The following is a 17,951-nucleotide window of genomic DNA, read 5'->3' as shown; positions in this document are numbered from 1 at the left end:
AATGTTTGACTCTTTATTTCTTTTTCATCTACCATGCCATGTACTGAAATGTGTCACGCGTGTCTTCACTCTCCCCTGGAACTTCTCATCAGAGTTGAAGCGTCGCGGCCTGAAACCAACTCGAGAAGACGTTTGTCCGAAACAGAAGTACATGTAATTTTCAAACATATGTTAAACAGACGCTTACAAAAAAAAAAAAGTGTAAATAGCACCATGAGGACATACAGTATTTTCTCTCTCTCACAAAAAAGGACCAGACAGTTGTCCACACTGGAGGTGTCAAGTGTGTTTGTCAGGAGGAACCCGTAGCAGCGTATCAGTCCCGCATCTTCCACTTGTTTTTTTTTGTTTTTTTTCCTGTTATCACTCAAATACAAACAGTTTAACATATTACAAATGCAGTCACTTCATATAAATAAAAAGAAAAGATAAAATGTGGAAAAAGACAAACAAATCATCAAAAAAAATGCCCTATAGAATAAAATCTCTGGAGGAAACCCAGCTATACAACCATTGCTGTGTGTGAGTCTCTGGATTCCGCGACATCCTCACTTCACTTGACTTGAAAAAACAAAACAAAACAACAACCCCAGAGTGGAGCACTCAAAGAGGAGTGGACTGGTCACTGGTCCGTTTTCACTTTGCGTTCTTTGATTTTGAAAGAGAGAGGAAGGAGTCGAGGAGCACAGGAAGCCACTTGAGCCTAATAACAAGCGCGTGCGAGTCTCTTCTTCGGTTAGAAAAAAATAAAACGACAAAAAAAAAACTAAACAACAAAAAACATCATCCGTAGCTCAGCCGCTACTGGTCTCCTTGTTGCCTGTTTTTCACCTCCTCTTTCAGCTGGGCCAACTGTTCTGAATGGGCGCCCTGGGTCCCGTTCATGCGGGACAGGTAGAGGTCCGAGTGTCTCTCCAGCTCCGCCCTGATCCTCTCCAGGTGCTCGGCCAGCTCGCCCAGGCTGCTGCATTGGCCCTCCACCCGGCTCACCCGGCTGTCGACGTCCTTCACCTCGCGCTGCACCTCGATGGCGGTGCTCCGGCAGCCCTGCAGCTCCCCGGACAGCCGCCGCCTCAGGGCCGCCAGCTCGCCCTTCAGCTGGGCCAGCCGCCTCTCGCCGGCCCCCAGGACGGAGGCCTGGTGGCCCACCAGCCGCGTGATGCCGTGGACCTGGTTGACGAGCTGGTGCTCGCGCTGCTCCCAGCTGCTGTTGGCGTGGCCCACCTCGCTGGTGAGGTAGGTGAGCGAGTCCCTCAGGCCCTTGAGGGTGCGGTTGACCGAGTTGATGTTGACCTTGAGCAGCGTGATCTCGCCGTGGACGCCGCCCTCCGTCTCCTGGCGGGCCAGGCGAAGGAGCAGCTGCTGCAGGGTGGCGTTCAGCCGCCCCAGCTTGTCGGCGTGCGCGTCCAGGCGGTCGCCCACCTTCCCCTCCGTCCCATCGCACTCCTCGCCGCAGCCCTCCCCTCCTCCCCCCGCGGGGACTCTGACGCCCTCTGCTGGCGGGGCGGAGGGCGAGCAGGACGAGGTGCAGAGGAGCTCCAGGTCGTGGATCTGCTTCTGGAGGCCGCCCAGGTCCAGCTCCACCCTCGTCCTCACCGACTCGATCTCGGTCTCCAGCGCCGGGACCACCTGACCCTCCAGGAGCGCCGGGGCGGTGGCGTTGCTAAGCTCCTCCACCGCCACGAACACCCTCTCCTCCAGGGTCTTCAGCTTGTCCTCCAGCATGGTCTTGAAGCCGTCCAGGCCTCCCGGGAGACCTGTGACGCCGTCGGCGTAGACGTCCGTGGCGTTGAGTCGCCCCTGGATGTCCACCAGGCGGGTCTCGATCAGCGTCTCCACGTGCACGGCCTGTTCCGACAGGGCGTTTTGGAGCTGGCGCTGCGACTCCGTCAGGCCTTTGACCGACTCCTCCAGCAGCAGCACGCGGTGGGACAGAGAGTTCACCTGCAAACCAGATGGGGGTCAAAAGATTCCTGTTGCATCAAAGCAGCCAGCTGCAAATGTTACCTATAAGACAAAAAGCAACCAGATGCACGCTTTGTTCTTTTCACAGACTAAACCGTGAAAATCTTGGAGTTGGAAAACAACTGGCAACAGTGTTGCATGCCATGGCTGAAGATCAGTTATTTCCCAGCGCTGATAGATTTTTATATTTTGAGTCCAACAAAAGATTCATGTTAAAATTATTTAGTCACAGCTGGAGATGATTTTCTTCATCTTGTACAATTTGATGTTTTTGACCTGAGATTCTTCACATTTCTTTGTTTTTCTTTTCATGCTTCCTCCAATTGCAGCGTCGTACCTGTCCGCAGCAACTCTCGGTGAGGGTCAGGCCCTGAATCTGAGCCTGCAAGGAGCCCAACTCCTCCCTGATCCCCGTCTCCCGTCCATCCAGGGACTGCTGCATCTGCTCCTGACCGTCCAGGTGGTCCTTGTGACACTGCTTCTGCACCTCCCCGATCTTCACGTCGCAGTGGTTCTCCAGGTTGGTCAGGCGACGCTCGAAGCCGCTCAGGATGTCGGCGCGCACGCCGGCCAGCTTCACGTCCAGGATCTCGTCCAGGTGGCCGCCGGAGCTCGGGCCGGGGGGGATGGGCCTCCCTCTGGCGCCTTCCAGCAGCCTCTTCAGCTGGTTGTCATGGCCCATGACCATCCCCTGAAGATGCACGCGGGAGAATAACAAACTCGGTCAGGACGCGGCTGCGGACGCGCACGACTCAACCCAATCGACTTCCTGAATGGAGAACCTGAATCTCCTCGATGATGTGCGTCTTGGCTCGCAGCTCGTCTTTCACTTCCGTCACTCTGCCCGCCAAGTCCCCGAAACCGGGGAAGCCCTCTCCTCCGTCCAGTCCGTCGGGGCTCCCGTCTGGGATGGTTCCAAATCCCACCACGGGGTCGGTCACCCGGGGAGGGTTGGGCAGCAGGGACACCAGGATCTTGTTGGTGTCCTCTCGCAGGGAGGTGCGCAGCCGCTCCTCCAGGCCAGCCACCACCCCGTTCAGAGTGTCCAGGCCCTGGGTCAGGCGGCGCAGATCCTCCTCCATACGGTCCAGACGCTCCCCGGTAACTCCTGAAATCCCAAAATTGTTTCCAGCGTTAAACGCCGGCGTTTCATTTGAAGCTAATAAAAAGCCTGCTGGGATAAAAACGAGACGGCGCTGAGCTCATTTATATGAAGACGCGAGGCATGCGAGGGGTTTAGCACGCTTGCAGAAACACAAGCGCGCACGCACGATGCAGTGAAGTCAAATTTAGAGAGGGGAAGTTTTTATCAGCGACTGCTTGTTCACCATAGTTCGGTCTGCCGCTCCCTGCAGGCAGCTGCCCGGTGGGGACCGTCCCTCGGTCAGGAACGCCAGGGAAGGGTCTGCCAGGCTCCAGCTGCCCTCCTCCAGGCACCACGTCCACGGGGGGTCTCGGGCCGTGCGGGTAGCCCTTCAGCCCGGGCCGATGCGGCAAGCCCGCCCCTTTGAACGGCGGCACCCCGTCATCGGGCGTGGACGCGGGGCCCTCGTGGCAGTTGTCTCCGGAGTAGCCGGGGCAGCACCTCCACTCCAGCTCCGTCACCGCTTTGTAGCCCACCTTGTACGTCGGCTTGTAGAAGGTCCGGTACCTGCGGAGGACAACCGGTGGGGGGAAAAGATGCGGTTCAGCGAGGGGGGCTTGAAAGTCGCCAGACAGACCGAAGTGAGGGAGGAGGGCAGAGGGAATCTGGGGGACGGGCGGGGCAGAGGTGAAGGGGATGAAGTTATTGTCGACATGGATTACTGAGAGATTAAGGGATTAAAATAAAGTGTATTGTAAATTGTATAACCAACTTTGGTGCTATCTTGTTGAAACGATTTGTTTTGTGACCTTGCGACCACTGCCTGACGTTAATCCTCACCCCTAGCAAGTATGCAATCAAGTTACTAACGATGGAAAAAAATACATTTGGCGAATTTTGCACAAATCGGATGAACAGAGAAAAGCATTCGAAACAGAAAATGTAACTGACATTATTTCTGAAAGATGTGGAGGGGGGTGTGGGGAGGGGGAAGGCCCAGATTTCCACGCAACGGTCTCCCTGTAGGAAAGACCGGATACAGATGTGCAGCGCGGGATCTGCATACCTTCAACAGCACACAATCCGAACACTAGAGGGCAGCATTGACCCGAGATATACACCATGCTGCTCGATCGTTCACCCTCGTGTTATCCCCCAGACTGAGCAGCCTGGCGGCAACTAAGCCGTGTGACGTGTGCGTTGAATCGCGCGCCACCTACATGACAACGGGACACTTCTGACCCCAGATGCACTTGGTGGTGTACTCGGCCTTCACGTAGGTGGCCACGCCGTCCTGCATGGTGCACGTGATGTTCTTATGGACCACGTAGGCACAGTGGTTCCTGCAGGGACACAGAGGGAGGGACACAGAGGTTGTTTATTTGTTTTTGTTTTTTTGAACATGTTCACATGCAACTGTACATCAAGCGCACACAAAGACGTCACCGTGTCCTCGCGGGCCCCGGCGACGAGCTCGACTCCATTGCTTTGGCCACAGGAGAGAAAGCGTTCTTCAAATTCGATGACAGCACTCCCTGCTTCAATGTCACCCAAATGGATGAATTTTCAAAGAGGCTAGTGTCAGTTTCTCTGCCAGAGACAATTTAAATCACTCCCAGCAAACAAACAGTTGCTCACGCAGCCTTTGATCACACTCAATAGATATCCCTCTTCAAATAAGTGCGGCGCCTCCGCCTCCAGCTGGCTCTTATTACTCCTCACTGACAAACATGTGATTCAAGCGCTGTGTGAAAAGCTCCGCTCCACACTGTTTGTTTTCCAATTGGGCTAGTGCGTCGTGCTGTTGTTTCCCTGCTCGGCAGTCGCCTCGCTGTGGCTTCACGGCTGATCTCGCAGTCGCCCTGATTGAATACGCAGCCTTTGCAACACCAGCTTTGTGAGAAAGACGAAAAAAAAAAAAAAAATACGTCTGTAGCTGTTCTATGTTACGTTATGTAAGGCTGCGATAAATTAGATGTCTGTTCGTGATAATGGGAAATTCAGATATTGTTTTATTGGGTCAAAACTCATATTGGGTTACCTTTGGCCAGATGTTGTGAGTTTTGAAGATGATTTTTTTTTTTTTTTTTTTTTTTTTACGTCAGAGCTTTTATAACATTTTCTGAAAATTGACACTGTCCATGTTTGTCGTCAGTCAATGCAAATTTATGAACACTTTCATGAGAGAAAACGACAGCCGATACAGTTTTTGCTGAGCCGTGTCTGGATATTTGAATTCCCTCCTTTTATTTCCTCCTTGATCAAAAGGGAATTCGGCAACTTCCCCGGCGAACTCAAAACACATTTCGCTTCAACATGCCATTGATTTATAATTACTGACACTCGGCTACGGACTGAGCTAAAAGACTGTTTTCAATCTGCTGGGCTGCTCACGGGTATCCAGGGCCCATCACATAATAACTCCATTATATCTACATTAAGCGGCGGTTGCATCATGCTGGAGCCCTGGACGCTCTCCTTTCTCATTCTGGCACCGGCATTCGCTGCCAGTGCAGCTAAAGCAACTGCTGAATGCTCCCCTGGCCCTTGTGCAACACAGGAAACTGCGATCTCTGCTCTTTAGTCTCACTTGTGAAGCATTTCTTACACTGAGAAAAGGGGAGAGAGAGAGAGAGAGAGAGAGAGAGAGAGAGAGAGAGAGAGAGAGAGAGCGAAGCAACACACTGGAGCCACTTGACGCTGCTCCACAGCTGTTTCGGAGCAAACAGAAGTGTTGGGAGGCGTGCGGGGAAGCCGTGGGTGCACATGCAACAGGTTGAGAGGGCCAGCAGACGCTGCGGCCTGTCAGGGGCTGTGAGAAAACCCTGCCGCCGCCCTCCGACTGCGCGTCGACAGCGCGTGTGCGTGTGTTTCTAACCGCTCTCCCCATGTTGACATATGTTAATCGCGGTGGAAGGAAGAGGGCAGCAGTCAGGATGACAGAGCTCCTTTCATAGCACCCTGACAACCTGCTGCCAGGTCACATGGTGTCAAGGAAGTGGCGGTTAGGACCTGCAGTCATGTGGTTTGGCCGGAGCTCCAATGACACTTCAAATTCACACGGGGGGTAAAAGAAGATCTGTAACTTAGGAAATCCTTGCTATTTTTTTTTCTTCTTTTTTTTTCCGAAAATGTACCATGCAGTCTTTTGCTAATCTGGAACAGCAGGGGCACCACAGAAGGGGTTTCAAAATTCTGTGCGTTCATCTCAATTTATCCATCTGCTAAGAAAGCCTTAAAAGTCCAGTGTGCAAATGTTTTAGGGAAGCCCGCCTGACGGTGTGTTTCATATTTAGGGCACTTTTAGGCAGGCCTCCTTAAAAAATGGCAGCGCAAGAAGGCAGCGAACTAGCTAACATACCGTTCTCAGGGTAGGACGTTATTGGACTGCAGGTATACACTTTTACTAATTATTTAATTATTCATGGGCAGCATGTGAAGCTTTTACCAATATAAAAATCATAAACCAACTCAAATTTTACACACTGGACCATTAATCCTGTTGAGAGTGAAAACACTCTGTTCGAAGCCTGTAAAAATCGATCAACAAGAGCAAAGTTTGTTTTTTGGTTTCTTTTTTTTTCCATTGTGCAAAGTCCGGAAACCGTTTTTGCTGCTCCGTGCATTAATATACAATACATGGCTGCAAACGCTTTATTTTTATGCACTTTTTACCCGTCACCACCCCACCTGCAGGCTCTTCTGTTTGCAATTCCTGAGAGAAGGTCTTGGCTCTGGTGCACCCCCCCACCCAACCCCCTCTTTTTTTTCTACTCTCATCTGCTGCAAACACCGAGTGCCAAAGTAAATTACGTTCTTCTTTTCATTTTTCATTTTTTTTCTTTTTTTGCATCTGGCTCAGCCTTGCCGTGTCTGTCCTGGATCACGGGTGATGATAATCTTGATTTCTGCAGCAACGAAAATATGACAACGCTGTTATCAAGAGAATATCAGCACCATACAGTAAAACTTTAGTGTTAAAAGGGGACGGTTTCCGCCTCATAAATGACAGATTTATCGACTGGAACAAGCTTTATGACTTTTTTTTTTTTTTTTTGCCTATGTGTGTGTGTGTGTGTATTTGAAAAAAAAAAAAAAAAATCTCCTGCAGTCATGCGAGGACTTCTGACAGCTGCTTGAGCGCAACATGTGTTTGAAAAAGTGCTGGGAGAGTTTTTGCCTCTCGGATGAGACGCAGGGACGGTCGGTGGCGTGAAAGGCGTCCACTTTCAAATATTTGTCAGGTGTGCGTCTTTCACACTCAATCATATTAAGCCTGGAGGTTCGGATATCCAGATGTCGAGAGGTTTGTTAAATTTTCTTCTTTTTTTTTGGTGTCTGTTTTGGCCTCTCTGTCCCCCTGGTGTGCTCTTTGCCTGCTTTCGCAGATCTGTCAGTGTCATTTGGGCCTGTGAGCTTGATTGAATCCACGCTGCACTAAGGATGGGGGGGGGGGCTTTCTGCTTTTGTGAGAATCGTAGAAACGCTGCAGCGCGACGTCAGGGCAAACGCACGTCATCTGCTCCGCCGGACACCAAGACAAAATCACGATACGTGTGTGCACGCTATCGCGCGCGTACAGTTCTCTGGGCCTTTTGACCTTACGGCCACTGAGGTCCTGGGGACCTTTCAGAGTGATGAATATGAAGACTTTTATCGTCATGACGTGGAAGATCTAGAGGACGTGGGAGTGAATGTTGTAAAAGAAAACAACCAAGCTGAGGTCAGGACTCCAAGCAAAAAAAAAAAAAAAAAAAAAAAAAGGGGGAAAGAGAGAATTTCTGTGTAAATGTCAAACTGGAGGACCTGATTGAAGAGTCCACTTATGTGAAGGCAGCATGTGACGGCCTGATCTGTGAGAACAGGGATCAGAGATAGGAGGAGAGGAGAGGAGAGAAGCGTCCGATCTCTATGAGCTCTCGCACCTCATCCCTCAACAAGCGCTGCAAAAAAAAAAAAAAAAAGGGTGTTCCAGCAGAATCAGTGACCCATCCCGATGAGTTGGCTCCATGAAACCATAAAGTAACATCCGAAGTCAGCTGAGCCAGTAATGCAGTTCAAATAATTTGTAATCAGATGGAAATAAGGGAGGTTTTCATGATTTGTGGACGTTGATTCGACTGGTCAAAGACAAACGAGCTGTTTACAGACGTGACTTTAAGATGTCAGTCCAGTGCTGCCGAAGTGTATTTTAGATGTTCGACTCACTACAAAGACTCCAACTGGGAGAAAGGGTAAAAGGCACACGCCCATTATAAGTCGTAAATCCCGGGCTCGTGTCTCAAGGCGCATACCACGCGAACGTGCGCACGTCGAGGCCGTCGTCAAGCCGTCATTGTTTTCTATTATTAGCATCTTAGCTTGTCGGCGCGCTCGAGGCGGTCTCCATTCATCAAGGCCAGGACGTGCAGTCAGGCGCTAAACTGACACTGCATGATGTCACTTGAGCGAAGGTTGATGTCTTCATGATGTCTCCTGCGTTACGATGCGATACATCTTGCCTGCACGCCTCCCGCCCAAAATGGTTTCACGCCGTTGTCACACTTTTCTTTTGTCTTTTCTTTTTAAAGTAGCCGTGCAAGGCTATGTCGTAATAACACGGACCGCGGCCGCGCACTCTGAGCAGGATGGCGGCGGATATTTTGGCTTCAATTTACAATAGCAGGAAATGGAGAGCCTGTCACATCCCCAACCCCCGCCCCTCCCATCGGAATTCATGTCAATCATCTGCTGTGATTTACACTTGATTTTCATCAAGTCAGTGAGGTAAATATCGTTCAATGTTTTGTTTTTTTTAATTCCATATATAGGCATTTTTCTAGAGTGCTGGATGAGAGCTAAAGTTCCAACAATGGTTCGAATATAAATTAAAAATGGCGGCCACGGTTGAGGCGAAGTGAATCCATGCGACGCCTTAGCGCCTCCTGCTGTCACCTGACCTTGTGCTCTTCCTCTTTAAACGCTATCAAAACAACCTTCACTTCCAATTGCCATGCAGACAGAGCCACAAATACGCTCTTCTTCTCCGCCCCCCCCAGCACACTTCCCACTCACGGCAACATATTATCTTAGTTTCTGTCCTAGCCGAGCGTGGTTTTTTTGGACTGCCAGTCTGGTCCCACTGTAAATATTTCCAGTATAGCATTACGGCTCCTAAATCGCTTCAGAGCCTCCCGGGGGAAAAGCAGAATTCCCATCTCAGATTCTCATGCCGAGCCTTTTTTCGGCAAATATTATTGCTGCCAGACCTCCACCTTCCGCTGGCCCCAGAAGAACTCACCTTTCAAACCCTCCTTTTTTTTTTCCCATAAAGTTCCTTCCCCCCCTTTGGGTTTCAAAAACTGGAGGTAATCTATGTTTATCTCGGCATACCAGTCATGTTTTTTTTTTTTTTTTCTTTTTCAAATTGACTCTGGGCTCATCTGCTTCGCCCTACCGTGAGCCTGAAGTCCTACCTGCCTCCTCTCCCTCCCATGACCTCGGACGCTTTGACTCAGCGACACTAAACCCCAAGTGCCGGTTTCCCTCGATGCCAAGCGCATGTCTCACCTGCAGGGATCCTGACTGTTTGAACCCAAGGCCGCCGCTGTTGCGTCTGACGGATTTACGACGGGAGCGGTCTCAAAAGAAACTCACGCAGTCTTTAAACAGGGCCTTTAACAAGCGTGTCTCCGGGCTTGAAGCGGCCTCCTCGGGGTGCCTCTCTCTCTCCGTGCACCCCCTTTGACAAATCTGATTTCTGAGCGAGCTGCTGCGATGCGGCGCTGATTGACGTCGCTCTTTGGCTACTGCTCAGGGCTGAAGGTGAAGACGTGATACTCCCAGCCCTACCGCCTGAGGGAGCAGCGTCACTCACTCCAGGACGGGGGTTATTAGAGTTGGAGGCCCGGCCGCTTTATTTACACGTGCTTGAGTTTTTGGCTTTTTGCTCGTTTTATTCCTGCAGTAAAAACCTTCCAAACGTGGGAACTGTGTGCACTTTTTTAGTGCTAAAAAGTGAACTGCCAGCGAGCTGCTTTTTTGATTCCCTGTCGACCTTTTGTTGTGTTTTCTGTTGGAGCACAGCAAGAGGCTCAAGTACCAGGGGTAGAAAAAGGAGAAGAAGAAAGTGTAGCAATAACTTATTTGCAGGCATTTCCCAAAGTGCATAATCCTCTTAGAGTACGAAGGGAATCTGTGTTTTTAGAATCTAAAAAAAGAGGCATTCAAACAGACCTTTCGGCAAAGTCTGGCAAAGTCTAGCGCTTGGAAATGACCTCAGTGGCCGTGATTTATAGGTTGCGGAGGAGGAAAAAAAACACTGTTATTACACGATAGTAGCTTGTTTGAAGCTTCATTCAGAAAATGCACCTTGTCTGAGTGCTGGAGCAGATGCTGTGCGTGCACCTGCCTCCCTGAGGGCTCGCATTTTCTCAGATTTGCGCAGGCATGGATGGTTCTCATGCTGCGTTAAATGCACGGAACGACCGTCTACCTGTTTTTTGTGTCGCTCTATGTCAAGTCGACCCCTTTTTCGCTCCAGCGCGCATCGACGTCTGCCTGACCTGCAGCACTCAACTGAAGACACACCGCAAGATATGTTACTCGGGTACGTTACTAGTAGCAATTAATATTGTTGGAGTTGAGCTCCCACACGCCGCACACACAATGCACAATAAGGCTGTGGACTCGTCATACATTCTTAACTTTTATTGTGTTATTCCTCCAGAGGATATCAGATGGGTTCTCTCATTCATATTCAAGCCTAATTACTTGTACATGTGGCGCCACCAAAATGGATATGATCTGCAATGGATTGATAGAATTTACGTGGAACAAATGTATAAACTGTTTTATTCATCCATCCATCCATCTGCTTTCCAGCAGCGAGGAAGGTCCCCTGGCTCCTTCTGAGTGCATTACAGTTTCTGTTGCTATTTCTTTACTAAAGAGTCGGCCTTTGAGGACTTTAACAGGAAAAAAAAATATGCAACCATCATCGTGTTTCCTCTGTTCAGAATGTCAGATTGCACTTTGCAATCCTTTTGAGGTGATTGAGTGGGATTCCTTTTGCATTTGATTTCACCAAATGTCCAGATTTTTTGGTCAGATGACTCATTGTCACAAACTAGTCAAGGTATGAGAGGTATAAATGCATGAAATATCACCTAAATTAAAAAAAACAAACAAAAACACTTTCACAGCGTTGGACCCTCCATCCATCCATCTGCCTCTTTAACTACAAATCTAACTTTGCCATAATGGTGCAAAGTAAACCTGGGGGAAAAAAAAAAACAGAAACAGAAACCCAACATCCGCTTGCACATGTGTGTCAACATAAACATCCCAAACATTTTCGTCAAGATGTCAGTGAAAGCGGTGAGAGGTTGGGAACTGGCTGCCCAACCACCGTGACCCTTAGCAGGAGGCTGGCTCCGCTCTCGTCCGCCACTGGACGCTCGGTGCAAACTTCCAACAGCAGGCCGTGACCTTTGACCTCTGCCAACTCTACGAACCCCCCCACCTCGGTCTCTGCTCCCAGTGTCATTAAAATTCCCCGAGACGCTTCCCGTCGGAGCGGCGACGACATCTGCTGGTGGTTCTGGCTGATTTAATCGCATCCCACTTGTGTTTCACCTGTTGCAACATGGTGAGAGACGCTGGGGCTTATATTTCTGTGCTTGCACTTTCCCTTTATTACCTCCGCAATCATACCAGGAATGTGTTGCGCGCGCCGCTTTGGGAAGATATTTTGCATGCGCAGCATAAACATGCCATGCCATTAACACATTACTCCTTGGGAATTTGCTCTTGCAGATGAAGATGTGATGTGACAAAGAGACACAACAACCAAATGTATTTCCTTAGAAACAATTCTGTCCCTGGAGGAAATCTGAACTAAGTGACCTATGTGTGATTTTTTTTTTTTTTCTTTTCTTTTTTTTTTTTTTGTTGGCCTGGCTCAATTTAAACCGTGCAATAAAGCTGTGACAGGTACGGCATTGTGCTGCATGAGACGCCAGAGCCTGCGAGTGGAGGGCTCTATAATTTTCCACTGGAGCAAACGCTTGCAGTGAAAGGAATGACTGTGAAATCAAATCACCTGCTTTGCTGCCAAAACACATCAAATAATCGATCATAAAAGAGGACAAAAAGAGCCGGGGCTTCACCAACAGCTGAGAATTTTTTGAATAGCTGAGAAAAAAAACAACCCCAAAAAAAAAAAAAAAGGTCCACGTGACTTTGCGGTCAGGGACAGTTGTTGGTATTTACAAGCTGCACATGAGGGGGGGAAAAAAAAATCCTGCGCCAGGAGCTTGCTAACAAACAAATAAACAAACAACATTCTGACACACACACACAGAGACACATGCGGGCCCAATGGCACGTGTGTTATTTTTAAGTCTGTTTCCACTGGCCAGTCAGGACGACAGCAACTGAGCTCATATATTTGCGGCGGTGGTCTGACACCGACACGTCCCCGGGGCCCAGAGTGCCCGAGGCTGGACGGCAGCTCCTTATCAAGGCTATCGACAGACTGTGAAGAAGATCACCAGAGAGAAGAAATGACTCGGCGCTGGTCATTACAGATCAATTAACTCTGAACAATGTCTGGTTTGTAAGCCTTGTGCTTCAAGATTCATGCCTAAACGAACAAGTGGCGTGAAAAGTTTAGAGGGAAATTCATTGCACCTTTCAAACAGTAATAAAATCAAAGTTCTTCTCAAACAAGGAACTGACACCATTTAAAGTTGATCAAAAGCAGGTGACCGTGTGTACGCACTGAAAGCCCAAAAAGTATTAGTTTTATGGAAATCTTGATGACATTTTTAGACAAAAAAAAAAAAAAAACTTTTGAAAAGAAATAGAATTTCATATTGAAACTTAGACAAGAGTGACTGATCCCAGGAAGCCTGTTGATACTTTAGGAATTATGGGGCGACTCTGCTGAGTTAATTTACTGCTCAAGCCGTTTGAAATTACAAACCACATCGACTCACAATCAGAAAATGCTTGATTCTTCTCTTGTATGGGAATTCATGGAGACCTGATTGCCAGGTGAAGCTGCTCCTAGATTGATTTTTGACAAATGGAATGTTTGGCGCGCTGACAGCGTGCAAGGAGCTGCCAAAGCTGGCGATTAGCTAATAATTGGTTTAAACCTGCAAGATTTATGGAAAAGAATGATGTGTCAGTATCAAGAGGCAGGTTTCACAGGGTTGTGGAGACTCATACAGGCCTTGGTTTGGTAAAAGCAGCGTGGGTGACAATGGGTTCAGGGATCTGTATTGGAAGAAAAAGAAAAAAACCTGGGAGACTGAGCAGCATAAAAATGAAAGTAAGGAAGAGGTGGCCACATCTTCAAGTGCAACAGGAAGCTCGGAACCAAGCATGGGTGTTGCATTCAGGGGCTGAGAGATGCTGCGGGGGACTCGTCCTTTCTAAGGTGAGGATGTGAGGAGGATGAGGCGGCGGAAGCAGCAGATAGCTGCGGAGGAGATGCCCAGAGACATCTCAACTCTCAGCGTGAAGCCAAGCAAAAGATGGGAAAGTGAGTGGGGAAAAAACAGAAGAGCTTCCTCTGAGCTGAGAAGAGCCTCAAAGTTCTGGTTTATCCCTTCAGATCATGTTCTTAAGAGGTCTTTTGTGTCTACATCCGAGCACAAGCGCAAGTCAAGAGCCATCGTGGTTCAACACTTATAGTTCAGACAGCAGTCTCGCTGCTTAGGTATTGATTGGGGATTATCCTCACCACTCCCTTCTGGTGCTGGATGCCCAGCTGCACTCAAAGTCCTTACCCTAATTGAGCAGCCCCCCCTCCACCTCCTCCCCCTCCCACACACACACACACACACACACACACACACACACACACCAACTGCCAGGGATCAATAGTATTGTCTATAGCGCCCCCTCCCCTCCTTCAGTGCACCATAAAGACCATAATGACAGCTTTGTTTTCCTCGTGCACCCGTGCGTCCTTTGCTGCCTTATATTGTTTATCCCCAGCCACAGATGGTTTTAGGTGTGAATTGCAGAGCAAAAAAACCCCCCAAAAAACAGGGGGCTGGAGGGGGGCCGCGAGTGAGCAAGAAAGAAACAGACAGGCAGGCAGTGGGTTGTCACAGCAAGACAACAATCTAAACTAAAACCACATTCGTGCATGTTGCTGGTGACATGTGTCTCTTCTGAGAAATGCAGTATGAGGTGGGTCCTGCTCGCGAGCATTTAAGCCTCTTGGAATGAAGTTTGCCGTTAATGATCAGCAGCGTCAGCAGGAGAAAAAACTAAAACGGAGAAGTGAAAATAAATTCTCCTAATCAGTGTCAGCGGCTGTGAAGCGAAGCACTTACTTGTGGCGGGTCATGGGCTTGTTGGGTGAATGGTGAGGGCTGAGTCCCGCCTTGTACAGGTTGTATCTGTTTCCATAGAAAGGGTTGACATGACCTCCGTAGAAAGTTCCCTTGCTGTCCACTGCAGAGAGCAGCGCTCCTAAGAGAAAGCACCGTGCAAGCAGTTGACACAAATTGGTCCTCATTGTTGTTGTGTTTTGTTTTTTTTGTCCTCTAGCTTTTAAAAAGCTTGATTAGTCCCAGAGTCTTAAAGGGCTCAACTGGGGCTGCAAGAGGGGAAACTGCTGTAAAAACAAAAAAGCAAGGAAGAAAAAAAAAAAAGGAAATGCTTTTCTCAGAATGCTGCGCTGATATTCCCCGGCTCACGTGCAGTCTTGTCTTCGTCAGCGGGCCCCGAAGGAGACATGGAGCCCAAACAGCTGTAGCATCGGCAGCATCCCAAAAAGCAAGCGACCTCTCAGCTCGCAGGCTCGCGCGCCGTCTGAGCACGCAGGACGGAGCGAAGGGGGAGAAGTCGCGGCTGGAATGGGAGGGGAAAGGAAGAGGGGGCAAGGAAAACAACACAAAGGTGTGCTGGAGGAGGGAGCAAGGGGGGAGAAAGAGAGGAGGGGGAGTGGGACAGCAGAGAGGAGGGAAGAGGGTGTGTGAGTGTGTGTGTCTCTTTCTCTGTCAAGGAAAGTTTCAGCCACTCACACACACACACACACACACACACACACACGCACGCTCACATTCAAGAAGAGTGAGACCTGCTGACGAGACCCGGCCCCTCCGAGTCCTCCTCTGCACAAGTGAGGGGTGTGTGAAAGGAGCAGCGTGCTGTTCCGCTGCCAGTGAAGGGGCCGGCACATGCACGCTTTTGCATGTCCCACCCCGACTCCTGCACGAAGGACATCAGACAGCACGGCTGCTCTTCCCCTTAAGGCTGCCATAGTTTACACATTCTAACATAATATGTTTAACGTAGAAGCAGCTAGCATGTTGAATTCACAACTTTTCAAAGGAAAACCAGCCAAAGTAAAGCAGTTTAGTTAGCCCTCTGTTTACAGCCACCTGCATGAATGCTCAATTTCAGTTCTTGCCTGCACAGAGAATAAAACAAACCATTTGTTGTAAAAACACGCTTGACCAGACGACAGACGGAAGGAAGCCTGTGAGTGGTTGCTGTAACGGTACCGCGGCAAAAACAGAGAAGAAGACAAATGCGCAAATATGGAAGAAGATGCAGAATTTCATGCAAATGACAACACTAATCCGTCATCGTCGCTGTTGTCATGGTCGTGGGTTGGAAACGTGAGGGCACCGTTGAGGGATTTGATCGCGACTTTAAAAATGTGCGTATTGGGGCTCCGAAAACTGCAGTTCAACGTGGATAAAATGTCCGTACACAAAGAAAAAGTCTGAAAACAATGAAGTCATGAAGCGCTCTCAGACTGTGCGGAAAACACCTGGCAGCACTGGTTCAGCGCCCTTTGCGACATCACAAAGGGGGGGGGGGGGGCGGGGGGGCTCCTCTACCCAGCCCTCCTTTAAATTGCTCCCCATCTTGTTTCGCCTCCTTTAGCCTCTAACGATTTTACTCCCTTTGGCCTGAGCTGCTCCTGCATCCGTCTGGCTCAGGAGCAGCTGTCCAACAAAGCGCTGCCCCGGTGTGCAGCAGGACCGCGTGCGCGGCGGTTAAGACGCTAAAGATCTGGACACACAATGGACCTCCTCCTCGCCTCGCCGCAGTCAGTCATTAAAAAAATCGCAGCCACAGCTTCAACTGTGATCCCCCCGCCTCCCACCAACCCGCCACACCCCCAGCCCGTCCCTCCTCAGTCGGCTGCAGTTTTTGAATTCAAGCGTAACTGTCACTCATGAGGGTCCGTTGAGGGAAACACGCAGAAATGCAGGGTTTTTTTTGTACATGTCTTTAGCTTTGTTGTTCTTGTTAGAGCAAAAAAAAAAAAAATGCAACGTTTGAGTTTTCCTTAAGAGCACCAAGACAACAAAAGACTAAGCACCAAAACATATTACATTAATCATAATAATTTGTTTCCTGTCTTGTGGAAAACCTGGCCATGGTACAACAACACATATGAAAGTAATTTTGACAGTAGGTTAAAAAACATGGTCCCTGGGGGATATTTGAGCAGAAGATCACTTTGATCTTTGGTAGTTTTGTCGGTACTGAAGTGGAAAACATGTACAAAAGCTCCTTTAGAGAGTGTACTTTGCCTCTGAGGGTTGCTGCTCTGGAGGATTTACCTGTTGCGCACTTGTGAATTCAAGTAGAGGCAAACTGCTTTGGGGCCGGGGACCGTTCTCAACAGGTAAAAAGACAAGTCACGCAGAGGCTGCACCCAGAGCAGTCAGCCCGGGTGGCTGCTTTGAAAAGTCGCCCCTGATAAGGAAGAATGAGAAGAAGAGCCCGGTGTTTGAGGTGGCCGCTTTGTTTGGAGGGTTCGTTTGCCGGTGCCCTTCTCACCTGCGTGTGGACCCCTCGCCATTTACCCTCTGTATTTACTCTTCATTTACAGCTTGGCGTGAAAGGAAAACACACCACGTCCAGGGTTTTGACTGGAAAATCCTGCGCAGGTACAGTGGCCCTTTTACACTTCTGGTTCAAAGACGACAAACAAAATTCTTGGGGGGAAAAAAAAAACCCTATAAAGGATTTAAGTTGAAGACCCCGTCCTATCTTTTTATCTCATTCTATGGTATGCACTGCAGAGTGGAATTCAAACCTGGAGCGTGGCCCACATAAATAAACGTTCTTTCGCCCTAAGCTCTTTCCTAAGCAGATCAAGTAATTCTGATTAAGCCTTTTGTCTCTGGATCTCTTTATTTCACAGTAACCGTTCTGAAAGAGGCACATGCATGTTGACAAACTGTAAACATGGATGTTCCAACACTTTTCCGGCCTGGAATTCCGACTTTAGAGGGTTAGGGTTGTTTTGAAATTCCAAAAAGCCCAACTCAGAAAAAGGAGCCACATTACTCCGACACAGATGAACCCAAACTGGCCTCCAGCCACTGTGCAGGAAAATATGAGGAAGGTGGTAACAAAAAAACAAAATAAAAAAAAACAACAACTGAGGAAACAACATGGCAAATATTTGAGAAAAATACTTTATGGGGCCCACAAGTGGTCGCAGATTCTGCTATTTCAGTCCACATGCAACCAATTTGCCACTAGCTGGTTTGTTGTTGACTATTTGGTCTGGATGTGGTATAATTATCCAAGTGGAAATCAAAAGATCCTGTATTAGAAAACAAATCGATTGCACATGACCAACTATCCCTCCCAGTGTTTTATACCGGGACAAGGACCAGCGGTGTGATTGACTTGCCAGGTCAAGCCAGAACCGTCGCTTGGCTTCACACGTACCTAAAAGTGAAAAGCAAACTTTTCGTGAACTCTGGCAGAAAGTCCTGCGTTGAAATTTTTATTTTTCAAAGCAGGAACTGAACAGCACAGCAGCTTTCAGTCTGGCACAGCGCTCTGTCCAGATGTCAGTGAGAAATCTGTAAATGTCTCGCTGTTATCCCATTATACATCAAAGTGAATCATGCTGACAGAGGAC

The 17,951-nt window shown here is 48.9% G+C and overlaps 1 protein-coding gene across 2 annotated transcripts; it reads right to left on the bottom strand.

Moving 5' to 3' along the window:
• Nucleotides 1–15,239, bottom strand: emilin3b (elastin microfibril interfacer 3b). Of its 2 annotated transcripts, none has more exons than XM_076028528.1 (7): nucleotides 15,132–15,239; nucleotides 14,383–14,955; nucleotides 4,270–4,392; nucleotides 3,294–3,616; nucleotides 2,748–3,073; nucleotides 2,303–2,656; nucleotides 1–1,944 (listed from the first exon to the last, which is right to left on the bottom strand). In XM_076028528.1, exons 2-7 carry the CDS (start codon nucleotides 14,565–14,567, stop codon nucleotides 802–804), a joined length of 2,454 nt encoding a protein of 817 aa, XP_075884643.1. In that variant the 5' UTR covers nucleotides 14,568–14,955; nucleotides 15,132–15,239; the 3' UTR covers nucleotides 1–801. The 2 variants fall into 2 exon arrangements, with proteins under 2 accessions (XP_075884643.1, XP_075884642.1); XM_076028527.1 differs by having other exon boundaries at nucleotides 15,114–15,166.
• Between the last annotated feature and the right edge of the window lie 2,712 nt (nucleotides 15,240–17,951).

Source organism: Nelusetta ayraudi, unplaced genomic scaffold (assembly GCF_046127955.1).
Source record: "Nelusetta ayraudi isolate G7.1 ecotype Tasmania unplaced genomic scaffold, CSIRO-AGI_Nayr_v1 ptg000024l, whole genome shotgun sequence".
Classification (NCBI taxonomy): Eukaryota; Metazoa; Chordata; class Actinopteri; order Tetraodontiformes; family Monacanthidae; genus Nelusetta; species Nelusetta ayraudi.
The sequence above is the reverse complement of the archived record's forward strand: the minus strand, read 5'-3'. Positions and strand labels throughout refer to the sequence as shown.

Bases quoted from the DNA above. Each gene is read 5' to 3' on its own strand.
- emilin3b (XM_076028528.1), bottom strand. From the start codon at position 14,567: ATGAGGACCAATTTGTGTCAACTGCTTGCACGGTGCTTTCTCTTAGGA. The intron at 2,657-2,747 runs GTTCTCCATTCA...GTGCATCTTCAG, and splicing joins ACATCATCGAGGAGATTCAG to GGGATGGTCATGGGCCATGA. The intron at 1,945-2,302 runs GTACGACGCTGC...TCTGGTTTGCAG, and splicing joins CCGAGAGTTGCTGCGGACAG to GTGAACTCTCTGTCCCACCG.